Source organism: Panthera leo, chromosome C1 (assembly GCF_018350215.1).
Source record: "Panthera leo isolate Ple1 chromosome C1, P.leo_Ple1_pat1.1, whole genome shotgun sequence".
In the NCBI taxonomy this organism is placed as follows: domain Eukaryota; kingdom Metazoa; phylum Chordata; class Mammalia; order Carnivora; family Felidae; genus Panthera; species Panthera leo.
In genome coordinates this window covers 45,440,045-45,467,583 of record NC_056686.1, presented here as the reverse complement: position 1 = coordinate 45,467,583, position 27,539 = coordinate 45,440,045, and the positions used below count along the sequence as shown (strand labels likewise).

Genomic DNA, 27,539 nt, shown 5'->3' with positions numbered 1-27,539 from the left:
GTGTGAGCGGATTCACCCCCGCCAAAGGGGTGAATTACCCCTCCAAAGGGGGTGAGTCCACTATAGTCAGTGAAGTTGTCTTAGTTTTACTTTGCCCTCACTCTGGACTTCCTCACATTCCCCATCTTTTTTTCTTCAGGTTGAAAGGTTGCCTTGTAGACATGCTTTTTGGGAAGGCAGTGCCTATGCAGAACTAGGCGAGGTGGACGACTACGAATTATCTGAGAAAGAGATGTTCATATGGCCATGGCCGTTAATGTGGTCCAAGTGCAAGGTGGGGCTGGCATCTGGTTTGGAGTTGGGATGACTAGGTAGGTTAAATTTTCAGAAGAATTATTAACTCCCTGTTGGCCAAACATCAAGTAGATAAATGTAATCCAATGATAACAATCTGGCATATTGAAGAAATTCCCCCATTTCTCCCTTTTCCCATCCATACCATACAGAACTGTTCCCTTCCTTATTCATATTTCACTTCTACTTTGGGTACCTTTTTATAGTTTAAGTCTCTTAAACTTGTGGTATAACATACAAGCAATGAAGCATAAAGCTTTATGCCCGTGTATTGATTTCATACTATTAAATTTTACATATGTTTATATCTATGTAAGCACCATTCAAATCAAGCACCCAGGAAGCTTTCACATACCTGTGCCCAGTTAATAACCCCTCCTCCCAAAGCGACCACTATTCTGAGTTCTATCACCATGGACTAGTTAACTGTTTTCACACTTCTTATAAAGCAATGTAGTATGTGTTCTTGTGTCGCTTTCTTTGTTTGACATTGTGTATGAGAGATTCATCCATGGTCCTCCGTGTAGATGGAGTCCATTCTTTTTCACCACTCCATAGTATTCCATTGTGTATTATACAGTCATTCTGTTTTGATGGGTGCCTGTGTTGCTTCCATTTGTGAGCTATCATGAATAAAGCTGCTATGAATCATCTTGCACAGGTCTTTTGGTGGACATATGCCCTTATCTTCGTTGGGCACATCCCCAGGAGTGGAAGTGCTGGGCCATAGGATAAGCATATGGTTAGTGTTAGTAGATATTGCCAAAGACTTTTCCAAAGTAGCTAGACCAATTTTCACTCCAGTTGGCCCACATCCTCACCAACGCTTGATAGTGTCAGGATTTTTCATTGTAGTTATTCTGATAGGCATATAGTGGGATTTAATTGGGTCTTAATTTGCATTTCCCTAATGACTTATGATGTTGAGTACTTTGTCCTATGCTTACTGGCCACTTGTATATCCTCTTGCAAAGTGCTTGTTGAAGGTTTTTTCTGTCCCCCCCCCAAAAAAATTGGGGTTGTCTGTATTTTTCCAACTGATTTGTAGTTCTTTATATAATCTGGATATGAGTCCTCTTTGTAAATATATGTCTTTTCCTGATCTGCCCTAATTGCCTTTTCATTTTCTCACTTGTGTATTTTTGCCGTCAGCAAACTTTTTCTATAAAGGGCCAGATGGTAATTATTTTAGACTTTGTAAGCCATGTGATCTCTGTTGCTGCTACTCAACTCTGCCACTGTAGAAAAAAAGCAGCTGTAGACAGCCATACATTAAATGAATAAGCATGGCTGTATTCCAATAAAACTTTATTTATGGACACTGATATTTTGAATTTCATGTGCATTTCACATATCATTACATATTATTCTTCCCCTGACTTTTTTCAACCACGTGAAAATATAAAAACCATTTTGAGCTCACAGGCTGTACAAAGACATATAGCAGGATGAATTTAGTACATTGGCCATAGTTTGGTGGACCCGACATGTATTTTATACACATAAGTTCTTAATTTTCATGAGTTCCAATTTATGTCTCTTCTTTGGTCATTAGTGCTTTTTATTCCTATATAAGAAATCTTTGCCTATCACAGTTCTTGAATATGTTCTCCTTTGTTTTATCCCAAAGAGCTGTATTTTGTCACTCAACGTTTGCCAATGACCCATCTAGGATTCAGTTTTGTGTATGATGTAAAGCAGAGGTTTTACACTTTTGTTTCTATGTACTCAAATTATCATACACCTTTTCCAACTCTTCTATGCAGCTGTGACTTACCAGCCCTGAAACATTCCCTGATGGCCGAATGCGGAGCTTACAAGTGTCAGCTCAGCATTCATTCAACGACTACTTTTTAAAGGCTTTTTATGCACCATGCTAGATGCAAAGGTTTGGCTTTAGTCTCAAGGCGATTATAGCCTTTTGAAGATAACAACGAAGTCTCTACAATAAAATGTGATAAGTGCCACGATTATATTGCAGGTATTTGTTTATGTTTTTCTCCTACTAAAAATTAGGCATTTGAAGAAAGGGCAAAAGCTTTCATTCGATTATCTCTAGCACTTTGCATGAATTCTGGTAGAAAAGAGGTGCTCATGAAAATTTCCTGAGTAAATGAGTGGATAAATACCCATACATGCACAGTGATTATATGCACATATATGTATACAGTGCATATGTACACAGATTATGTACATATAAGATTTCAGTGAATATGTGCACACACACACACACACACACACACACAGCCTTCTACCTCTTCCTCCCAGACACACAAGCTAAAGTACCTCTTGTGCAACTAATCTTTGTGTACCTTGGTCAGAGGACAAAGTTTACGTGGCATAGCCTCATGATCAAAGTCCTGGTGGCTCCTGTATCAGACCGCCTCCATTCAAATCCAGGCTCTAACACCTAGTGGCTGCATAATCTTAGACCAGTTGCTAAATCTTTCTGTGCCCCAGTAACCTCATCCGTAAAATGGGAAGACCTCTCTCATAGGGTTGTTTAGAATATTAAATGAGTGCATACGTATGAAACAACCAGAGACCTAAAAAGCTCAATGAGGACAGGAATTTTTGTCTGCTTTCTTCATTGCTGTACCCCTAGCTCCTAGGAGACTGGTACGCTGTAGACACTCGATAATCACGTCTGTTGCATGAATGAGAAATACGTGGATCAGGAAAATCCCGATGATTGTTGGCTGTGATTATTTCATACGTGATAGAAAAGCTCTGAATTCCAGTTCCAGCCATTCCCCATCCCCCAGTCCCCAATGATGACAATTTCACTCTTTGGGAATCATAGCATTTTTCACCAGTGACACAAGGTGGCAGCATCAGTCTCCTTTTGAGCGACCAACCGCACCAGTTTCACTATTCTAGAGAGAAATCCCGCAGCGTCTTTATGGGCAAATTCCTCCATCCATTCTAGATTCTGTTGCTTTGAATAACAACATTAACTATTTGAATTACTGTAAGGTGAGCTCTTAACTGCCCTAATTTCTAGCTAAAGAAAAGATCACCGCTGGTAAAAAGATGAAGAAGTACTGACATAATCCAGGCTGCTTTACAGTAACTGTTTTGTGCGTTCCTAAAGGTCCATTTCCGTAACAAATAACTGCTTGACAAATAATGAACCCAAGCCTTCCTTTCTGCTACACAAGGTGCAACAATGTTGTTCCTTTTCAAGTCTGTAAGAAAAAAAAAAACAAAAAACAAAAGCAAATGTTCTCTGCTTTCTAAATAAAGACAATGTGGCTGATTCTGCAGTCCTTCTAAATTAATTCTGTGAAACCACTGCGCAGAAGCAGAAATTTCCGAGTACCTTTGAAGGTGAGACCTTGTGGTGTAAAGAAAAGAATCCCGGTTTAGAAATTAAGAGACCTGGGATTCTAGTGGTGCTTCAGGAATCTCCTTATCTCCAACTTTAAACAAAGTTCCTGGGGCACCTGGGTGGCTCAGTCGGTTGGGCGTCCTACTTCAGCTCAGCTCATGATCTTGCAGTCTGTGAGTTCGAGCCCCATGTCGGGCTCTGTGCTGACAGCTCAGAGCCTGGAGCCTGTTTAGGATTCTGTGTCTCCCTCTCTCTCTGACCCTCCCCTGTTCATGCTCTGTCTCTCTCTGTCTCAAAAATAAATAAACGTTAAACAAAGTTCCTATCTTTCCCAAATTCAGTACCTCTATTTCTAAAACAAAGATAATAATGTCTGCCTTATCTACTTGAAATGAGATCAATGAATGTAAATGCATTTATAAACTGTAAAGGGCTCTATTTTATACTGCATGAGCTAATGTTAGAATCATTTCCACTTTACCTACGGGGAAAACCAGTTCTAGCCAGTTAAATGGGCTTGCCTCAGTTTTCTCGTCTATAAAATGGGCTGATGAAAGCAACCCCACCTACTTCAGTGACTTGTAAGGATAAAATGAGGTAATAGATGTGAAAGTGCATTTACAGTGCAAGTACTCTCACTTGTACAAGATTGTTAGTTTAAGCAAATGGCTTTTCTTGAGTTTCACAAAGAATCCCGAAGACAACAACATGTAACTAAATAGGCTTTTTAAAATAAGCATGTTTGATTTACTTCAGAAATCTCAGGAAATTGTGCATCACTTCTTGGCCTTTGAGCTAAGATCAAGTGTAGTATCTGTTCTTATCAGGTTGATATCTGATATGTCCTTTATCTGAAGACAATCTAGTAAATGGATTTTTGGAGCTTGTTCAGTCTACTGCACACGGACCTGGGAATGCAGCACCTCTAGGAACTGCGCACCCCCTCAGGGCGGGGAGGAGGAGAAATCTCAGGAGATCTCACATTTAGAAAAAAAAAGACAGGAATAAAGAAGCCTAAGGTATCATTGCATTTAGGGAAGGATAAACTCAAACTAAATGGTATATATTCAGATTAGTAGTTGATAAACACTTTTTGAATATGTGTGTTTAAATTAGGTGTCTTGTAGAAATAAACTGTTTGCTTAAAATACGAACATTCAACTAAACGTTTATCAACTGCCTATTTTGTATTGAGTATTCTCAAAATGTGTTCTTTCATTTTTAATGTTTTAGTCCTCAAAACCAGAGAAAAATTGAAATCAAATTGAAATTGAAATTAAAAGTTGAGAAAACTGAGATTCAGAGAAGTTGCTCAGTTTGCCTCAGGTCAAACAGCAGATCCAAGATGTTCAGACCTCAAATCCCCTGTTCCTTCCTGCCTTTTCTTTTTAAGCTTATTTCCTTATTTTGAGAAGCAGAGAGAGAGAAAATAGGGGAGGGGCAGAGAGAGAGAAGAGTGAGAATCCCAAGCAGGCTCCACTGTCAGCACAGAGCCCATGCGGGGCTTGATCCCACATACCAAGGAGGTCATGACCCAAGTCCAAAGTCAAGAGTTGGCCCTTTAACTGCCTGAGCCACCTAGGCACCTCCTTCCTGCCTTTTCCCAGGCCCATTACTGTGGCGGCCTCTACTCACTCCTGTAGCAACACTCATGATTCCAAATCTAGCACTTACAAAAAAGCAATCTAGCAATTTTTGTTTAGTATAATCCAGAGGTGGAATGTACCGGTTTTAAAGAAACTGGATAAATGGGGTACTTCATAACCAAAACTTATCTGTCTCCTTAAGTGAATTTCAATGGCTTCCTTTGACCTTTGGACTACACACTCTCATGTAAAGGCACTCCGTTACCTTTCCTCTAAATATTTCCAGAACCAGTTCATGCCTTTTCAAAAAACAAAACAAAACAAAACAAAAAAAAAGATTAATTATTAAATGTTAGGGGTTAAAGAGAAAGAGAAATAAAATAATGAGGTAACAGGAGATCTTAGAAATGAAAGCCATTTAAATCTCTTGGGAGGTATCAGTTATTTAAGAATATGATGTGCTGTGGTTGTCACACATAATAAGTTAATCTTAAAAAAGGCATTTATCCCTGCTGATGCTATAGTTCTTATACAGACTAGTTTAGTGAACTGGATGCCATTTTCAGGAGTGAGTTTTGGTAAGCCATGTTTACCAGGAATTTTAATGACTTAATTACTTTGAAATGACACCATTCTAAACTATGAAGTCTGTTCCACTGCATTTAACTTGCTAGTTAGATTGCTCAATTTTAGAGTTTAAAGCAAAGATGCCTTCACGTTTACGTATCTGGTTAGGTGGTGTGATTTCCTATTATGTGAAGAATGATATTGACACTGTACTTGTGATTTGTTCAAGTCAATTTTAATGAGTATCTCTATCATTCTGTTCCCTTGAAGCGTAATTCAAATACAATACTTGTTTGCATACAACTACAGGCTTCAATCAGCGCTATGATCTTTTTGTTATGATCAAAAGATAACCTGCAGAGCCCTGTGAATGGAAATATAAAACTTACTTCAACATCCATTCCTTTTCCCTCTTATCTGCTCTTGGAACAACAGATTTTTTTGCCTTCTTAGCAAGCAGCTGAATTCAACCTGGAGAACTTGAATGTTAGGTTCTTAGTATTCAGTCTAGTGCCAGCTAAAGTTAACAATCTCACCCAATTAATTACTTTAGGAACCGACAAGAGTGAAGAGTTGTAATACCATTTAGCTACAGTAAAAGGCTGGCTTTTACAATGTTTATTCTTAAATATGTTTATTCTTAATAAAAGTCATTTCGCAGATAAGGAAAAGCATACAGGAAATGGAAAAGGAGGTAACTCTAAAATTCTAATGATAGAACAGAGTAGGATACAAGGAGCCATCTGAGTGGCACAGGTGCCCAAGGAGGGGGGAAGATAGGAGGGGTCTGAGGTTTCAACAAGACTTGGACTTACTTGCAGATCGAAATTCCAAAGACAGGGGTTGGCGACTTAGAACTTCAAGGGTGATTATCATTACAAAGAGGGTTGAGTGGGCAAGGGAAAGACTCCAGAATCCCCGAATTCCTTTCAGAATGTCAATAATCACTTTGTATTGTTTCTGCCATTTTAACATTTCAAGAGGTGGGTCTCACTGAAAAGCTACGGAAGGAATCTGTTCTCTTAGCTATCCTGGCTTTTACTTGTTGCTATTTGAATTGAGAGTGCTGTGTGTGTGACACATCTGGATGCCCCAGCTCCAAAGCTGGCTTGGAGATTCCAGAAGACGGCGATTTTACCTTTCTTTGCCAGCCCGACTTGTCGTCCAGGCTGGACTTCACCTTAATTGAGCAGATACCAAACCCTGTGCTGGGGACGGTACAGATGCTGTGCAACTGATTTTTCCTAACTATAGCCCTAAACCAGACGGTGATAAGTGCCACGACAGTGTTCTAAACAAAGGTTGAAAGTGAAGTTAATTCTGCCCAAGGGTCAAGAACGGGCTCAGAGAGGTGACATTTCAGAGGACTCTAGAGCAACAGAAGCCTTTTGTTAGCTAGAGAAAGGATAGATGTGCGTCATAAGCAGAGGGAGTAGGAGGGCAAGAGAATGGTGTCAAAGGACTGTTCTGGAAAGGACAAGTGGTTGATGGTGGCTGGATACAGGTGTCACTGAACCCCACAACAAGTCAGTGTAAATGTATCAGCAAGCTACAACTCTTTCTTGATACACAAAAAAGACAGCTGGAAAAAGTGTCCATTTATCGTCCACTGTGTGCCCAGTTCTCTGCCAAGCGCTATAGAAGATATAGGGGAAGACTCTTGCCCCGTAAATGTTGATATAGTATTCTACCTGGAAGAAAGATGAACTCATATAAAATAATGTAAAATAATATTACAGATATTGCAGAGTGGCTTGATGGCTTGGGACGCCTTCATCTCCAGAAACTGGAATAAAGGTCATGGCTAACTCTTACGTAGCATTTCTTTGTACCGGGCACCGTTCTAGATGCTTACATGGATTAACTAATTCAATCTTTGCAGTTACTGTATTTGGGAGAAACAGTTAACATATGCATTTACATATGGGGAAACTGAGGCACAGAGCCACAGCCGCGATTCAAATCTACAGGCTCTGGCTCCAAAGTCGTGTCTCCAGTTCCTATCTTCAGAATCTAGCTCAGAATCCAGTGCCGGGCGTTTTTCCCTGAGCATTTTCACGATTAATACGATTCAAACCGAAATAAATCCTTGAAAGCCCCGAATCTGTAAGGGAGGAGAAATGAATGCATACAGCCTCAACTTTTGGCCGACCCAAGGGCCAGCAAGACAATGTTTTTTTATTTATATCGTTTTCCTTTTGTGACAACTTGGTGTTTCTGAACGCTAGGGGCTCCCGGATTCTCTGGTTTGAGAGTTAACTTTTCCTTTTAGGATTTTTTTTTTTTTTTTTTTGAAGGGGGTGGGGGAAAATGTGGCCTTAATTATCCTACGTCTTAGGCAGTTTAAGGAAGGGGCTGTGCTTTCGGGATCTCTTCGGAGCCAAGTAAGGACCCCCCCCCCCCCCCGCCTTCTCTTTTTAAAAGGACCTCGTGCAATAAAAGTGCAGAAACAAACACAGGCGACCACAACAGCAGCCGCTACGGCAGCAGGAGGCGGAGGAAGAGGAGGGAGGAGAAGTTGGGAGTCGGGGCAGGCGCTCCGGCCGGGCTCGGAGCAGCTCCCATTCATTAAGGAAGCAGCAGCCGAGGAAGGTGGCCGAGCGCCCGCGCTGCCCACTCGCCCGCTCGCGCAGCCGGACACGCGCCAGCCCCGCGCGCCCCGGGCAGCACAGCTCTCTGCAGAAGTTTCTGCTCGGCATCTGGCTCTCGTCCCCCCGGACTCTCGCACGGCTGGGGGCTGAGAGAGGAGCGCGGAGGAGCAGCGGGGAGCCGAACACAGCCCGGGCTGCAGCGGGAAGCGCGCGGCGGGCTGCACCGTCGCCACCGCGCCGCCAGCGGGGGCCGACCCTCCGCGTCCCCGAGCAGCCGCGGCCGGGAGGCGGGCCGGGCGCGCGGGTGTGTGGCCGCCGCCGCCGCCGCCGCCGCCGGGCGTCTTCGCGGGGCCGGAGGCTCGCGCCGCAGCCAGCGCCATGCAAAACTACAAGTACGACAAGGCGATCGCCCCGGAGAGCAAGAACGGCGGCAGCCCGGCGCTCAACAACAACCCGAGGAAGGGCGGCAGCAAGCGGGCGCTGCTCATCTGCCTCGACCTCTTCTGCCTCTTCATGGGTGAGCTCGGCCCCGCGCCGTCAGCCCCGGCCCCCCACCCCCACCCCACCCCAGCCCTGTCCCGGAGCCCTCGCGCCGCCCGAGCCCCGGCGCCCGCCCTTCCCCGGGCCGCCGGCTTCCCGGCCTGGAAGCGGGCGTGGGGGCGCGCTCAGGCTCCCCGGGCCACCGGAGCCCGCGGCCCCTTACAAGCCGTCTCCGGCTGGGGGCGCAGGCAGGGTCCCGCGGAAGGTGCGGGGTCGGCCTCCTTACGCAGGGCCGTGGGCGGAACCGTGACCCGGAGCCCGCGCCGATCCTGTGGCCCCGCGTCCGAGTAAAATGGATCTCCGGGGGCGCCGGGCCCCTGCCTGCAGCCGCGCTGCCTGCTCGCTGAATGTGTGTAAACACCCAACCCTTCCGCTCGCGCCGCCGCGGCCCGGCGGCTCTCGGGCTGGCCTTTCCCCGCGCGCCCCCCGGGGGGGCTGGAAGGTGCGCCCCGGGGCCTTGATGCGGGCGCCCGTTCCGCTGCAACTTGTTGGGCGCCTACTGTGTGTCAGGGGTGGGCGGTGTCGCGGCCCTGGCTTCAACCAGCCCTCGCCCTGACTCGGTGCGGGATGGGTGAGGAACCCCGTTTCACCGATTAGGAAGACCGAGGCACGGGGCAGGCAAGCCAGGATCGAGTTCATGTTGTGGCACCACGGTTAACGGCAGTCCCAGAAAGTTGAGGCGATGGTCCTTTGCTGTTTTCCCCACTAGTTTGATGCCCCCGCCGGAAGAGCGGTGGGCGTTAAAGAATGGAACGGGGAGCGAGGAGGATTTATGAACTTGGTAGGAGGCAGGAGAAAGCTATTGACATGAATCTACAGGAGTTCCAAGGTTGAAGTCAGAGTAGAATTTTTTTTTTTTTTTAAAGCGCTTCATGGCGTAATGGAAAGCGCGCAGGACTTGTCATCAGAACACTGCCACTTGCTGGGTGTGCCACCCCACTGCCTCATTGGCCTCAGTTTCCTCGTCAGTGGAGTGAGTGGGTTGAATTAGATGCTCTCCTAAGGCCCCTTCCTGCATTAAGAACTCGGATTTGGTCCAGGAGCTGTTCTGCCAACTCTGCTAACTGAAGAAACATCTGTGTTCCCAGTTCAGTTCCCTTAAAATAGAACTCCTGCACGGAGACTTAAGTCCCCTTTGAAATGGATTTGTCCGTGCACATTGTGCAAACCAGGGACAGTGGGCTGGAGGTACACTTCTCTTTGTGTTTGCTGACTCTTTCTGCAGCGAGGTCCTTACTGACGTCCGTCTGTCCTTGGCTTGACTGTCCGTAGTAAGTTTGGGAGTCAAAGAAAGATGGGACCCTTAGGATTATGAAAACATAAGAATGGTCCCCTTTGGGCCCAGGGAGACAGCTGTCCATAAAATTGTGCTCTGTGGAAGGGAAGAGAGGCACAAATCCCCTTCGCACCTCTTGCTAGAAATTGAACGTTAAGATGCTATGTAAAGGAATTGTCACTGGGGGGCCTACCTTCCTGAAGGCCGCCGGCTTATTATCCTGCACAGTGGGAAGATTAGTATTTCAAGTCTGCTGCCAAGCTATTGAATTTTTAAAAGGCCCTCCCTGGTCCTGGGGGAGTACAAGGAAAACACTAAACACATTGAAGCTGTTTGCTGTAAACTTGTCTGGGGCTTCCCAGTGTTTACTGGTGCGTGTTGTTGGCGGTAAGGTACACTCTTCCCAGACGGTCTGTGCCCGGTACCCTCCTGCCTCCCACTTTGTGATTAGGAAAACAAAGGTAGAACATGCCTGACAGCCTTTGAACAGTTTCATTGTTCTCCTCCCCCCTTCCACTCTGCTGATTCAGAAGGCCGTCCCCAAGAGAGGATGCATTCTGAGTAAAGGGAAAAGAAGTGTGAAGGAATTTGCAAGAAGACCCAACTATCAGCTATGGTTTAGCCAGGGACACTGTTGTGCGTGGAAGGTGCGAGTGATGTGTATGATTGTGCATTTTAGGTCATCTGCCCCAACTCTCCCTGTGCCCCCCCCCCCCCCCCCCCCCCCCGGAAGCTAATATTCTCTACTTTGCTATTATGTTGACTCACTGCTGGTCTGGTTGAATAAATGATTTTGTTTACCTCAAAAAGGTGATAGCCGGACCCTGCATTTTATTATGAGGCATGTAGCTATCTATTTTAAGGGTATATGCTGTGCCATTAAAACTATGTCAACAAAGTCCTTTTCAAAGTGACTTATTATCAGTGTCTCCCCTGTGCATAGACCAAAATACATCATCACTAACTTAATGCCTAACACCTTTAATTAATAGGAAAAGCCATAAGGTAAGCACTTGAGAAACCTATGCAGGAGAACTCTTTGACTTCCAAAAGAAAGTTAATAACCAGCATGTGATTTTAATATCCCCTACACAACGGTCCTAAAACATTGTTTCTACTTGGTTCACTTTTTGCCTCAGACTGTCAGTATGATTTAATTTTTATATAGTTTATTGATCATCTGGTCTGGATTACAGGGCACTAATATATTAAAAAGAGAAGCCTAGTTTTCTGTTTATTCTCTCACAGGAATACACAGCAAGCTTCATCTCCTTGTATCTGGAAAAAATAAAAGCTGATGTGCTACATAAGTGTTATGTGAGTGGAAATATGCTAGTGGTTGAACTCGTTTCTCATACCTTCTTGGAACGCTAAATTCTTAGGGAAAAAAAAAACAAAACAAAAGTCCACTCTTGGCTTGAAGGCCAAAAGAATCTGGTGTCTGAGGACACCAAAGGGAGTTTACCTCCCATTGAACAGCTGTCTTTGCCAACTAATTGCTTTTGTAAACACAGTTAAGAATCTTTGTGTGGTAGTCTTTCCGAAATTGGTTTTGTTTTCCTTTCAATTATGTAACATGTACCGCCTCCTGTGTTTTGTGCATGGGTTCTGGTGTAGCAGGGGACATGAGAGTGGCAGAGGACCTTCCCAGGCAAGAAGGGAGGAGCATCCACTGTCCTTCTAAGCCCTGTTCACCTCTTCTTAATATAAATGTATCTCCTCTTTGCTGTAACCTTTGTGGAGAGATCATCTCCATTTCCTAGGTGAGAAAACCAGCATGTCAGAGAAGGGAAGGACTGAGGTTCACACTGAAGTCAATATGGGTTGAGGACTAATTCTCAGTGAGCAGGACTGGAGTCAGTCTCCTTTTCAAGCTCAGGTTTTTATTTTTTTAATTTTTTTTTTTTTAACATTTATTTTTATTTTTGAGACAGAGACAGAGCATGCACGGGGGAGGGTCAGAGAGAGAGAGAGAGACACAGAATCTGAAGCAGGCTTCAGGCTCTGAGCTGTCAGCACAGAGCCCGACGCGGGGCTCGAACCCACGGACCGCGAGATCATGACCTGAGCCGAAGTCGGACGCTTAACCGACTGAGCCACCCAGGCGCCCCTCAAGCTCAGGTTTTTAAAAAAAATGTTTACTTATTTACTTTGAGAGAGAGTGTGTGTGAGCGGGGGAGAGACAGAGAGGAGAGAGAGAGAGAATCCCAAGGAGACTCCACACTTAGTGCAGAGCCCTGCGTGGGGCTCGATCTCAGTGGACTTTGAGATCCATCATGACCTGAGCTGAAATGAAGAGTCAGATGCTTAACTGACTGAGTCATCCAGGCACCCCTCAAACTCAGATTCTTACCAGAAAGTTCCGAAACCGTTCGCACAAAGCCCTCCCTCTCTACATTTCCCAGTTACCCATTTGCACCAAAGCAAATGGATAAACGTGACTGAACTCTTCTAATTAGTGATACGGTTTTGTGGCCCCATAGCATTGTTTTGATTTGGGGCTGGTTGTGAGTCTAAGTAGCTCACAGATTTTTGAGGGCACCTTTTTACTCTGTGCGACTGCAGTTCCAAAGAAGGAACACCAGCAGTCCGTGGCTGTAGCAAAAGGCAGAGATTTGGTAAATCCATGCGGAGCTTCTATGCCCCTGCTTTCCCTCTTTCCTGTCCCTCATCCCAGGTATTTACTGAGTGCCTCCTTCCAACACATGCATTTTGAGGTCTAGGCAGTTTGAGACAGGTCCAGCTTTTTATGCGTGGGCTTTGTTCAAGGCCCTTCATCCTTCGAGCGCAGTTAGCTAATCTGCAAAACAGTGGTCTGACCTGACCACTTCGTTACGTTGCTGCAAGGATCAGAAGAAATACTGGACGTGAAAGTTTTTTGTCCTCTCTTAAGACTTGGGCAAATGCAAGGGATTTATACCTGAGCCCTGGATGAAGGTCTTGTGGCTGTCTTCATACATTGTGTCTCAGAATAATAAGTAGATGAGACCATGAAATACTCAGGAAGAATAGTATGGTGAAGACCAGAAAGCTTCACTTCAAATAGGAGAATGTCACGTTTGCCCAGTAAGTTGAAGACAGATGATTCCCATTCATCGGGACGCTAAACTGTAGCTGAGAAAGTGGACCCTAAAACTGAGCAGAATTCTTGAGCCAACTGCTCAACAACAGCGTACCCTGAGCTCTCTTTAGAGAAAGTTGTTTGTTCAAAAAAAAAAAAAAAAAACAACCAAACAAAAAACCCAACTGTCCTCATTTGGCTTTTGATACCCGAAGGTAGGTAAGTTGAACTTAAGGTAGGGGTGGGAGGTGTTTGAAGAAGCAGGTGCTCGGTCAGATTTAGCCTGGAAGGCTGGACTCCTGTGCCCTTCCTCGCCAGGAAATGCAGTCGATGGGTGTAGTATCACGAAGCAGAGAGAAAGAAGCTCAAACGGGTAAAAATATAGAATCTGGACACTCAGCAACTATGCTGGGTAATTTAGTGATTCCAGAATGTTCTTGGATGTTTCTTGATTTTCACTTAAACAGTGGAGGTAAAATCCTGTAACTGGTTCCATATATGGGCTACATAACACCCTCTTGTGTTATTATTAAACTACCCACTTTTAACTGTGGAAGAGAGGCAGTGTGGTGTAGTGAAGAGAGCAGGAGACTTGGAGCCAGAAAGCTTCCAGTTCCAGGGTGGCCAAAGCTACCATCCAGTTGTGTGGTTGTGGACAAGTTGGTTTTCTGTGGATCTCAGGTTTTTGTTTTTTTTTTTTTTTTCCCCAGTAGTAAAATGACTGGTTGGGCGGGATTATCTCTAATGTGTAAAGCTGCCTTGCAACATTCTGTGACGGATTTCTAGTAGAGAGGAGTGACACATTTGTGGAATATCTACCCTCATGGGTGCACTCTGCTTAACTCTTCATTGTCCATTATCTCAGTGAGTGACAACAGTGATGAGCCTAGAAATAGGGGTTCTGGCCTCAGACTGCCACTAGGTCACTATGTAACTGTGGAGAAAGTCACTTGACTTCCCTGGGCCTGGGTTTCTTCATTATCACAATAAAAGGAAGGGACTAGATCATCTTCTCAGATCTCTTGCAGCACTAACTGTTTTATGATTCTGTGCTGGTAGATACTGCGATGTAGAAACCCAGTTGTTCTTCTGTTGGACCATTTACCATCAACTGAAGTGTCCTCTTTTTTACCAAAGAATGAATGCTGACCATAAGGTAATATTGGTATTCTTTCTGGAAGGAAAAGTAAGCACCATTACTAAAGTTAACCCAATATGCTGAGAAACTAGCTAGATTTTTCCTTGGCCAGATGTGTCCCTTAACCTGCCTCCTGAAATGTATAGTACAGCTGACCCTTGAGCAATGCGTATGACTTTTGACTTCCCCAAAACTTTAAGAGCCTTCTGTTGACCGGAAGCCTTACTGGTAAACATAGACATCAGTTACCACGTATTTTGCATGTTATAGGTATTATATACTGTGTTCTTACGAGAAAGTGAGCTAGAGAAAAGGAAATGTTATTAGGAAAATCTTAAGAAAGAAAAGATACATTTGTAGTCCTGTACTGTATTGAAAAAAAAATCTCTGTAAGTGGACCCGTGCAGTTCAAATCTGTGTTGTTCAAGAGTCGGCTGTAGTCACAAGCATACCATCACAACAGGTGACTTTTCCCTTTTTTTATTGCTCTTCTATTATATTCACTATGTGTTTTTAATAACTCAATACATTTTGATAGCTTAATCTACCATGTGAACCACAGAATGTAGAAACAGGTTTTCATTAATCCACTGGTGAACTGTCCAGCCAAGCATCCTGCGTGGGTTGAAATAAAGAAGGGAACCACCAGGGGCGCCTGGGTGGCTCAGTCGGTGAAGCGTCCGACTTCAGCTCAGGTCATGATCTCGCGGTCCGTGAGTTCGAGCCCCACGTCGGGGCTCTGGGCTGACGGCTCAGAGCCTGGAGCCTGCTTCCGATTCTCTGTCTCCCTCTCTCTCTGCCCCTCCCCCATTCACGCTCTGTCTCTCTCTGTCTCAAAAATAAATAAACGTTAAAAAAAATAATAAAAAAAAATAAAAAAAGAAGAGAACCTCCATTTCATAGGTAAGCCATGATGACTTTTCCAGAATGGTTGAAAACCTCGGTTTCCTTAATTGTCCGAACGGCCAGGGTCTTTTTGTGCTGTTTTTGTTTAACCTTAGCTCTTTCTTCCCAAGACACCAGGGGGGGGTTAGCTGTCTTTGTGGGAGGCTGTTAAAGCCAGAGTTGGTGGCCTTTTCCACTTTTAGCCCCTTTTGATTTCCTGTCAATTTTGGATTTTTTCTTTCCCCTTCCTGTGCAGTTGTTTGGGCTGGCAAGCCCAGTTGGTCACAGCATGATGCTAATGAGATTGTAGTCGAGGACCTCTTCCCTGTGTGGGCAGTTATATTTATGGAAGCACCCTACCCAGTGTGTCAATTCAACCAGCGCACATTATATGAGGGGTAATGACTTATTTGGGGGATGCCTACTATATCAGTATGTCGCAAACTCACCTAGTAAGGAAACCCATCTGATGTGAAATGGAGATTCTCAGCCTCCTTCTCAGGAGATTCAGATTCGCCAGGCTTTGGGCCAGGACCTGGGGTCCTGTTTTTTATAAAAGCTTCTGGTGATTCTCATCAAGCCAATCGGATATTAGCTATGTTGTTCAACAGCTGTGTCTTAAGGGCAATTGGTTATGTGCTGGGCCTTTTGTCCCTGGACTGATTGTTCTGCCAGTTTTCACGTTGTTAGGTTGTCTGTAGTTTTTCCGTTGGTGGCCAGCACACCTGTCTTTCAGCAAAGATCATGAAGCTTGTTAGAACTCTTTCAAAAGGAAAAACTCCCTCTGCGTGCGGGCCTGAAGGTCTGTGATTTTTAGTGCAGGGACTAGGTGTGATGTCTTCTGATTGCCGAGAGGCCAGAATTTTTTATTTATTTCCGGGTTCTAAACTGAGTTCTGCTCAGTGGAAGTTGCCAGCCCAGTGACCACTTTGGAAACATGAGGTGTTAACTTTGTAAATATTTTCTTTTGAGATATTGAAGTTTGTGTATGAGTGACAAGCGAAATGAATAAATGTTCTTTTTTTTTTTTAACGTTTATTTATTTTTGAGACAGGGAGAGACAGAGCATGAACGGGGAGGGTCAGAGAGAGAGGGAGACACAGCATCCGAAACAGGCTCCAGGCTCTGAGCTGTCAGCACAGAGCCTGACGCGGGGCTTGAACTCATGGACCGCGAGATCATGACCTGAGCCGAAGTCGGACGCTTCACCGACTGAGCCACCCAGGCGCCCCTAAATGAGGTTCTTGAATAGAGCCTTCATAGGATCAAAGTTAGCCTGGCAAAGTATTGTAGAAACAATACCAGCTTTGGATTCACTCAGATCTGCCTGTGACTTGGGCAAAAGTTGTTTAACCTTTCCAGGCTTCACTTTCCTCATCTGGAAAATAAGCAAGAAACCTAGTGACCCCCTTGTCCGGTGCAACTCAGATGAGGTCATGAATCTGAAAGCACTTTGGGAAGTTAAAAAGCACTCTATCACTACCAGGTATTGTGTTGCTATTATTACTCCTGGTAATAGTAGTATTTCCCTTTCTTTCCTAGTGTTCTTACTCCCCAGGGGTGCTATGAAATCCTTGCATTTTTTGGCAGCAGAATTGCCTGAAAAATAGGCTAGGGGGAAAAAGTGGGAAGAGAATCCTAAGAAAAAACCAGGCAGAGGGAACACAAATGTTTTCCATTAGCGGAAGAAAAGCAGGGGCCGGTTTTCTGATCCCCTGTGGGGAAAGTCACAATACAGGAACCTCAGTAATGTCTGATGGCTGCTTTCTTCCCCTTTGCAAGGGACACGGCCGCATCATCTGGAGAGAAAGACAAACACACCTTAGGAAAGGTGGGAGGGAGTTTGGACAAATGGTATGTCTCAGGGTCACCTCTTATCCGTGTCTTCTGCCAGCCCAGGGAAAAATCTGACTCAAAAGAACAGCCATGATTGACAGTTTTCAAAATGCCTGTCATCCAGGGAATTCTGTATTTCTTGAGGAAGTGGGGGACCAGCCGTGCTAATTATCAGATTGATTATGCAGGCCAACCGTGTGGGGTCGGTACCAGATTCCTTTGCTAGATGAGGGAACTGCAGCTCAGATGAGGAAACACGGGTGCCTGGTGGTCATTAGTCATGCAGTTTTCCAGAGCTCTTGTCCGCTCCCATCTGCCTCGCTGCCCACTTTTCAATGCAATTAATGCAGCAAAGACTTGCTTTTTTCTAGTTCATTCTATTTCATTCATTTCAGTTTTATTGAGTCCGGATATGTACTGTATGTTCTATGGGACCCAATATAGGACATACATAGGAGTCTCTTTTTTTTTTTTTTTTTTTAATTTTTATGTTTGTTTATTTTTGAGAGAGAGAAAGTGGGGGAGGAACAGAGAGAGAGAGAGGGAGACATAAAATCCAAAGCAGGCTCCAGGCTCTGAGCTGTCAGCAGAGCCCGACGCGGGGCTCGAACTCATGAACTGCAAGATCATGACCTGAGCCGAAGTTGGATGCTTAACCCACTGAGCCACCCAGGTGCCTCGGACATAAATAGAAACCCGAAGGATCATGTTGGGCAGTGAAGAGCTAGCTGTACATAATTAATGGCAAAACAGCTCAGAGTGTGTTGAATGAGCCTTTCTGTAGGAACAGTTCTCCACTGCCTTAGATTCATGGAATCTTTAGAATTTGGAAGGGGCTTGGAGGCATGATGATCAACAATATCAAGGTCTTTTTTTTTTTAAATTTCAGTCAGAAACACAGGGCTCTTGGTCGGGAGGTCGGAGAGGGAGGCACAGGCTTTAGAGTCAGACAGATGAGAGCTTGCCTGCTAGTACTGGCTTTGTACTCTCAAGAAAGTCACTGAGGGGCACCTGGGTGGCTCAGTCGGTTGAGTGTCCGACTTCGGCTCAGGTCATGATCTCACAGTCCGTGAGTTCGAGCCCCGCGTCGGGCTCTGTGCTGACAGCTCAGAGCCTGGAGCCTGTTTCAGATTCTGCATCTCCCTCTCTCTGCCCCTTGCCGGCTCATGCTCTGTCTCTCTCTGTCTCTCAAAAATGAATAAACGTTTAAAAAAAAAATTATAAAAAAAAAGGAAAGTCACTGCATGTGTGCGAGGCCTCCGTTTTCTCCTTTGTCGGTGGGATGGTACGTGTGTTGTAGGGTTGTGAGACCCTGCCAGGCATAGTGCCTGGTGCGGGACGCTCAGCAGGTGGTGGCGGCTGCTGTCATCCTTGTCACTGTGTCCTCATCTGGGCCCTTGATCAGATAAGAGGAGCCTGAGGCCTGAACTGGGTGGTGATTGCCTGGCCATCATGGAGGAGCAGGGCCTCCAACCAGTGTCTTGCCTTTTATGCCATTTTTCCTGTGTTGTGTAGCTGTGAGTTTGAAATCAGCATCGTTTGTGAGGTCCAGTTCTCCAGAACTTCTCTTTTTTCCCTTGCTGGCGTCAAAGGAAGAACAAGGCAAATGGGTTAACTTGTAATCTAAATCGGCAGGTCGTAGTTGAGCGAGGCCAGAGACACATGAGGCGAATTTGAAGGACAAGGCAGCTTCTCGATGCCATTTTTCTTCAAACCAGCACTTGTTCTGGAAAGTGCTCATTACCAAAGATCACTGCTGACTGATTGGAGTTTGAACAGGCGCCCACTTTTTCAAACGCTGTATCAGGAGGGAAGAAAAAGAAAACCAAGTTTGCGAAGTTTTTGCTTTTTAAAAGCTTCTTGAGGTAGAAAATATTCTCATGTGACTGAGGAGGAAACAGAGGCTCTCAGATTAAATAATTTCCTCAGGGTCATGCACTAATTACTGGTGCCAACATTCAAAAGAAAGCTGGGTCAGGTTCTCCAACATCCTCATGGAACTCTCCTTCCTTTAGATCCAGATGTACAAATTAGAATGTGCATTAAAGTCCCCCCAATTTAAAAGCAAACCAAACAACACACATGAAATCCAGTTGGAAACTTTTGAAAGGAACTTGTTGATTTCTGTTCCTTGAAAGTATATGTTGCAATCAGAATATTGGTGGTAAGTGTGTTTTTGAGGTTTGTCACAAATTAACAAAATTATATGCCTCGAGAGGTTTGCAGAGAAATGCAAATCAGTATAAGCGCCTTGTCATAATAAGCAGTATGCTTTGGTTCCTGTTTATGTACCCCCAAAGCACATAATGCACATAATTATATTGACACGAAGGAAGCCGTTCTCATTGATGGTTTCTTTATATCTGGCCCCCAAATTAGTTTGTGGTATCAATCGGTATAATTTCTAGAGAGCCTGTTTAATTAAGTCTAGGTTTGTACCTGTCTTTCGAGTAGGGGTCTTGTCTTCCACGGATGTTCCTTGAACACCTACTATATGCTGGGTCCCTCGGGGTGTCTTGACCTTTAAGACTTCCTCAGGCTGGGGAGTGAGAAACAGACTTGCATACTTGTGCACGCTAAGTGTTGCTGATGTGGAGTGATAGAGGAGGGGCTCTAGCAGAAAAGTGAAGAGTGGGGAAGTTTGCCTGAGCGACTGGAGCTGGGTCATGCAAGAGAAATCCTGGCTTACATGCCCGGAAAGAGGAGACGGCGATCCAGCAAAGGGACCAGCAGGTGCTGAGCCGTGGAAACGGGAACATACATCCGGGAAGGGTGCGTATGTGAGGCTGGGGTGTAAGCACAGCACTGTGTGTTTGTATTGTGTGTGGGAGGGAGAATGTTGTGGATGAGGCTAGAGAGATAGCTTGGAGCCAGATTATAAAGGGGGGGCTGTGAAAGGCAGGCAGCCGAGGAACTTGAACTTTATTTTGGAGGACCAGCCGAGCAAATGAAATTTTATTTTTGTTTTCGTTTTCCTTTTTATTATGGAAAATGTCATATAGAAACCAAACACCATATATACCTAGGTGTGGAATTGCTGGGTCATATGGTAACTCCATGTTTAACTTTTTGGGGAACTGCCAAATTGTTTTTCCATGGCGGCTGCAGCATGTTTTAGAAATAGCATAACATTAGTTGAAATATGTCAGGAAAAAAATTAAAGGTTTTATAGACAACGTTTGGAATTAACATATTCATGAACCATTTTTAAGAGGGTATTCATCTACTCTGATTTGTGTTGGAGATCACTGGGTCTGAGGAGAGGGAAATTGGAGAATGAGGACCAGTTATTAGGGAGGCAGAGAAGAGAAGGTAAGAAAGATGACAGAGAGGGGTGCCTGGGTGGCTCAGTTGGTTAAGCATCTGACTTTTCATTTTGGCTCAGGTCACGATCTCACAGTTTGTGAGATCGAGCCCGCTGTTGGGCTGTGTGCTCTGGGCTCTGTGCGGATAGCACAGAGCTTGCTTGGGATTCTCTCTCTCTGCCCCTCCCCCAGTGGCACACACTCTCAAAATAAATAAATAGAAAGAAAGGGAGGGAGGGAGGGAGAAAAATTGGATAGATAGATAGATAGGTAGAAAGAAAGAAAGAAAGAAAGCAAGCAAGCTAGATAGACAGACAGACAGACAGCTAGTTCCTGATCTCCTTGGTGGGAACCTCCGAACAGTGGTGCTACTATTCCCTCCCTCCACATTTTCAAGACAGTGTTTATATAAGACTCAATGAAACCCATCTTGTAGGACTACTAAAATGCTTCATGTTCATAACCTTACTAGACAAGTGAACTTGTGAGTTATCTCTGCACCCCTGCCTCCTGGAACTTTTAGTTTCTCAAATGCCCCTGAAAATAAATGGGCCATTGGATATCCTCCTGGTTTAGAGAAGCAATTTTTGTTGGATTGTAATGCTGTCTTTAAAACGGCATTGTTGAGGTGTAATTCAGGTACTGTGTAATTCACCCATTTAAAATGTACAGTTCACTGGCTTTCTGTATATCCTACGGACTTGGGCAACTGTCACCACATTCAATTTTTAGAACATTTTCATCCTGTAAAAAGAAACCTGTACCTGTCAGCGGTCACTCTCCATTTACCCTCCTGGTCCTGCCATCCCACGGCAAGCACTTATCAACTCTTTGCGTCTATACGCATTCACCTCTTCTGGATGTTTCATGTAAGTGGAATCGTCTATGTGGTCTTTGTGAATGGCCTCTTTCACTCAAGATAATATTTTTAGGGTTCATCCATATTGTATCACATATGAACAGCGTGTTTGTTCAGCATGTGTCAATACTTCATTTACTTTTATTGCCAAATAATATTCCATTGTATGGCCATACCACATTTATCAGTCAGTAAGGCCTCTGGGTTATTTGCACTTCCTGGCTATTACGAATGCTGCTCTGAACATTCGTTGTACAGACTTTGTGTGTGGCTATGTTTTCAATTCTCTTGGGCATGTATACTTAGGAGTGGAATTGCTGGACCCCATGGTAACTCCGTGTTTAACTTCTTGAGGAAACTGCCAAACTATTTTCCATAGTGGCTGTACCATTTTGGAAATATCTTAAGATCGGGGCCGCCTGGGTGGCTCAGTGGGTTAAGCATCCGACTTCAGCGCAGGTTGTGATCTCGCACTTTACGGGTTCGAGCCCCGCGTCGGGCTCTGTGCTGACAGTTTGCGGAGCCTGGAGCCTGCTTCAGATTGTGTCTCCCTCTCTCTCTGCCCCTACCCCTCTCGCATTCTGTTTCTCTCTGTCTCTCTCCCTCAAAAATAAATTTAAAAAAAATATTAAAAAAATTAAGGAAAATTTCTTCAGATTAATTAAAATATGTAAGGAGAAAACACAAAAGTTTTACCAAAGACCTTTGGAATTAACATATTCATGAAACCACTATAGTGTCCCTTTGTTCTCAGGGCCATTTTCCACAAAGAAGCAAAGTTTCTAATCAGTTTACTACTGTCCCTGGGTTTAAAATGAGTGGGCAGAGAACAATAAAGCTGACCGAGGAAAAAGATGCCGGGTGGTCAGCTAGACCGCTCACCCGCTGAGTAACCTATTTCCACAAACCGGGATGTTCCAGGCAGATTCCTGCCTCGGCAACATGAAAACAAGGCTTGGATCTTCAGAGTCGCTTGAAAACAGTTAAAAGTGCGAATGTTAATATTAAGACCTGAGTATTCCTGAGATCTGTCTTACAGTATTTTTAAGGCTATGGAATAGAGCTGTCGTGTCTGCTAAGGTTGTTCCTTCACTCTCCCCCCTGCCCCCAGTTGTGTGGCTGTGTACATAATGATCATGTCAGAAATGAGAATTACCACCTGTCTTTTGGACTTGTGCTGGGTGCCGGAGATGGTAAAGAGCGTAAGACCCAAGCACAAATCTTTAGGAATTAGTTTAAGTATCATGCTGTAAGTTGTTCTACAAATGAAACGGTAAGGGCATGAAAAACCACAGATATTACAAAAGGGTGAGGAAGAGACTCACCTTTGTTTATTTTTTAAAGTTTATTTACCTTTGAGAGAGAGAGAGAGAGAGAGAGAGACACAGAACGAGGGGGGAGGGGCAGAGAGAGAGAGAGGGAGAGGGAGAGAGAATCCCAAGCAGGTTCCACGCTGTCAGTATGGAACCTGATGTGGGGCTCCAACTCCCAAACCATGAGATCATGACCTGAGCCGAAACCAAAAGTCGCATACTTAAGACTGAGCCACCCAGGCGCCCCAACACTCACCTTTATTAATAGGAACATTAGTTGCTGTCTCGCTTGATCTCTACAATAACAGAATAAGGTAGATGTCAATGACTTGGTTTTACAACTCGGAGAGGGGAAATGATTTGGCCAAGTTCACACAGCTCATGTATGTTGGGGCTGGCCTGGGACTCAGGCCTGCCAAAATAATGTTAATTGCTGACATTTATTGAGTACTATGTCCCTCTCACTGGGTTAAGCAGTGTGCCCTCATTCTCTTATTTAATTCTCCCAATGAGCCTGTGGAGTCCTTATTACCAATATCTCCATTTTATAGGACTGAGGTTCAGAGAGGTTAAAAAATAACTTCTTAAAGATTATGGGGCAAGTGGGTGTCAGTGTTGGGGTCAGAGCTAAGCAGTCTGTCCCATAAGACCAGGCTTTACTGCTTTTGTTCTCCGGGTGCTTCTGAAGCCCCCTTTGTCCGTACTAGTCCCTGCTGGCTTTCACATTGGTGACACATGATGAATTGTCCAACATGAGTTATATTTGTGATTCTCACCCTGGGTTCTCTGGGCCTGTAAAGCTCCACTAGGGCAATTATGGGGCATCTTATGCTATTTTCTGTACTTCAAAAATAGCTAACATGTACTGCACATTTATTTACCCACAGTCACTTAGACTGGACTAACTCAGACCATCAGCCTCTGCCTAGGTGAGTCAAAGCATTGGTGTTCTGTGCTGTGACTTGAATGTGTAAGGACACTTGTCCACTCACTCTGGTCCTGCTGGTTATCTCTGCTCATTCGGAGATGGGATTGGCACTGTCTATGCTTTGTTTTGCAAAAGCGGAGAAATGATGTAAAATATAGTTTACTTGGTAAGTAAGGACATCTTCCAGAGGTCACAGAGGGTCAAGAAGGAAGTGGCAGGTATCTTTGGTGGTGAAAAGGTTGAGCATTCCTGGATGGAGAAGCCGCTCTGTGAATCTAGAGCAGAGGAAACCACCAGGTCATGGGAAGGCGGCCCAAATGGAAGAGGGGCTGGAACCAAGCCTTTGTCACCGGCATCAGGCAACAGTAATGGGTTGTTGTGTTAGTGACCTTTTCGTTCCATGGGCTTGATGTGCTGTGCTTGTGGTGTGATGTAACCTTTGGGTCCCATGGAGAAATTGCGCTTTTCTGGTTAGTGGCTGTGGGTGCAGTACCTTCATTAGATGCGGTGAATAGAACTTCTCCCAGTAGCCTCTTCCCCACAGATGACCCACATTTTTGTGGAGTTGGTGACCACCAACAGGAAGTTGCAGACATGCTTGTCAGCCGCACAGTGGATTTCATTAGACACTTGCCCACAGTAGCTGATTTGGTCAATTTGGCCTCCATTGGTTTCTAGGGAAGAATGACCTGATGTATTAGTTCTCATCATTGCATTGGTCTTGGCTGTCATCTTGGCCTTGATGGACATTTTGATGAAATATATAGTGTTGTCTTTTGAACAGCTGCACCTACTTTCAGCAGGCTAGGATTTTTAAAATATTGCCAAGGATGTTACCAACTTAGCCGAGTCTTTTGTTTGATGGGCTTCTCACTTAAATCTCTTTGGAGAGAGTGACTCCAATAAGTAGGCAGGAGGGATGGTCTCCACTCATTACCTGGTAAACCATTGCTTTGGAAGATCTATATCATAGGCATTGGGTGAATGCATGATTTCCAGGGGCTGGCTGGAAAATTAAAATATGCTTCTTGGGTCAAAACATTCAAATTACTGGCCTTTCAATCCCATGGGAAAGTAAGCCATCTTGATTTTTTTTTTCCTTTGGTTCAATTTTCCTAGGGCCACTGATGATTGAAAAACCTTTAATCAACATTTTGCCTTAAATTTGGTGTCTGCAGTCCCGCTCGTCTGGGTGGTGAAATACAGTTATTATTAATTAATAATCTCTTTCACTGAACAGTTCCATCAAATGCATCTGAGAATTTGAGCGTAAATATTTTGTTTTGCCCCAATTAATTTCTCTCATTCTAGATAGATCTCTGGCTACCTAAACCCTGAAAGCTAACAAAACAAAACACAAATACCCCCACATTCAGAATATTTTTCTCCAAATGTCAATTGGAAAAAGACTAGGAAACAAACATTTTTTGAGCCCTTCTGATATAGTCACGCATGATGTGTATCTCATCAAATTGTGTGATGCCGAAGGGGGAGATACTGCCATAACTGATTTTTAAAGACGAAGCAGTTGCCCTTTGGGGAGAGGTTGAGTGGCTTGCTGGGGATCCTGCGATAGGAAAATGGTTGAGTGCCTGGGGATAAGAAGCAATCAACCAACACCTTCGCTCTTTCCTCCAAGAGTGAAGACTAGCATTGGAAATTGCACTGGCTTCTATTTTCAATAATAAGCTTATGAAGAAAGCAAGCAAGCCAGAAAGTTTTAGAATGAAATGATCAGGCCTTCTAAAGTGTTCAAGTGTGATTTGGGATTTAGAGCCTTTTAGTTTTGCCTGTTGCTTTGCAGATTCCTGGAGGGTCGAGATTAGACTCAAAACCTTCAGGCTGGAAGGGGGAAGGGCATGCATTTTGCTGGAGACTTATCTGGCAGGCTGTAATGCAAGGGGCTTTACAGGCATTATTAACTGACTTGAATTTCACAATAACTCTGAAGGAGCAGGTTGGAGTTCATTTTAGTTTTCTCTGAACTTAGCAATGCCTGTCTCAACTCCTTCTGGTGAGTAGTGACACAACGTATTAATAATTCAACTAGTTAATCACTAGCAAAGATCGTTTACTAAGATTCCAGGGGAAGTGCTTTTCTGGGATCTGTTTTGAGCTGGTCACTCATGCCACACATCCGTTTTTATTGAAAATATGCAGGAGATTCTTAGCTCCAGTTCCGTAGAGCATTAAAGAAGGGCAGGGGCCTGGCAGGAGAATAGTTTGCCAATTTCATACAGAAATGGATGGACTTTTCTGTGTAGAGATCCGGGACTTCAGATTCTGTCGTTGTTGCTTATCAGTCTTGCCCAAAAGAGTTAAAAAGACCCCGGGGCAATGCAACATTTTGAGGGAAGTAGCCTACACTTTGGTTACAGGCTCTGTGTATTTCCCAGGCTATTGTAGGTTTCCTATTCATCTGGTTTTGAATGGTGGTATGATTAGCATGAGAGCAAGTGTATAAAGTAGGTCTTTTTCTCCTTTTCCTAAAAGAAGTTTTGTGGCGTTTCTTTTTCTGACAGAGTTGGCATGAAGCTTTGACAAACACAGACCCATGGAAAAGTTAAATAGGACTTAGAGCAGACCCATTTTGTACAGACCCTTCACACTTAGCATGCAGAGCAGCAAAGCAGCTGGCAAGAGGCACTTGGGATCATAGGAGTCATAGCAAGGGCTGTTCCTTCCCTGTGGACCAGTGATGAATGGGAAATACCCACACACACACAAAAAAAAAACCCAGTGAGAAAGTGCATTCTTGGCTATTGACCATTCTCTGTTGTCGGAAAACTACAGATGAGAACATTCCTGGGACTCCCGGTCTATCTTATCTATCCTTCAGTGTTTATTGAGATACATACAAAGGCTGAGAGAGACACAAAGAATCTGGAGAGGTGGATCCTGCCCTTAAGGGGCAGGTGAGAAGATGAGAAGATAGGTACACAATCAGTTGACCTAGAAAACACAGCCAGGTGTCTTGGGTGGATGATTAAATGAAAAACTTAAAATGTGGAGTCTAGGAAGCAGCTCCTTGCTGATCCTGGGCTCTCTTCCCTGCTTTGCTGTATTGGTTGGGGGTCCCCTGGCAAATCACTACAACTTTAGGAATGATACAGTGGGGTGACAATTCATTTTCTGCTGACCCGTTAGAGCTATTGAGACCAAAGGGTATGGTGTCACAAATATACAGGAAATGCCTTAGGCTGTAAAATCATGTATGTATTATGCAATGGATATATACATGTGTGTGTGTGTGTGTGTGTTCATATATATATGTATATACATGTATATGTATATATATGTATATGTATATATTTGTGTATGTATATATACATATATATGTATGTATATATATTATCTTCTGAGTTTGCTCTCTTCTCCATTCTCCCTGTTTCTATCTCATTTTAGATGCATGCTATCACATACTTGTGGCTGAAAACATTTCTTCAGAGGTTTTATTTCTGAGGTGATAGTGTCTCCCCTCCATATGCATTAAGAATAAAGGAGTGTTTCTTGGGGCGCCTGGGTGGCTCAGTCGGTTGAGCTTCCGACTTTGGCTCAGGTCATGATGTCACAGTTTGTGAGTTCGAACCTCATGTTGGGCTCTGTGCAGACAGCTCAGAGCCTGGAGCCTGCTTCGGATTCTGTGTCTCCCTCTCTTTCTGCCCCTCCCCTGCTCGTGCTCTGTCTCTCTCTGTCTCAAAAAATAAATAAAAAAAAATTACAAAAGAAAAAAAGAATAAAGGAGTGTGTCCTAAAACAGCAATTCAGATTGCATAGGCCTTTCTCTTCAGACCAGGACTTTTACGACCTCTTATTGACTGCAAAGTAACCTTTTATTTTATTTTTTTTAGGTTTTTAAAACTTGTTTTGAGGGGCGCCTGGGTGGCTCGGTCAGTTAAGCGTCAGACTTCGGCTCAGGTCATGATCTCACGGTCCGTGAGTTCGAGCCCCGTGTCAGGCTCTGTGCTGACTGCTCAGAGCCTGGAGCCTGTTTCAGATTCTGTGTCTCCCTCTCTCTCTGCCCCTCCC

At 44.3% G+C, this 27,539-nt stretch overlaps 1 protein-coding gene and 1 pseudogene across 1 annotated transcript in view; both read left to right on the top strand.

The window, feature by feature from the left end:
* Window positions 1-4,400: 4,400 nt before the first annotated feature.
* Window positions 4,401-4,570, top strand: LOC122229105 (annotated as a pseudogene).
* A 4,103-nt stretch (window positions 4,571-8,673) lies between these two features.
* PLPP3 (phospholipid phosphatase 3) overlaps window positions 8,674-27,539 on the top strand; it is an 85,679-nt gene continuing 66,813 nt past the window's right edge. Inside the window, exon 1 of the mRNA XM_042951729.1 lies at window positions 8,674-8,886. Coding sequence (XP_042807663.1) covers window positions 8,748-8,886 — 139 coding nt within the window. The 5' untranslated portion in view covers window positions 8,674-8,747. The remainder of the gene's footprint in view (window positions 8,887-27,539) is intronic.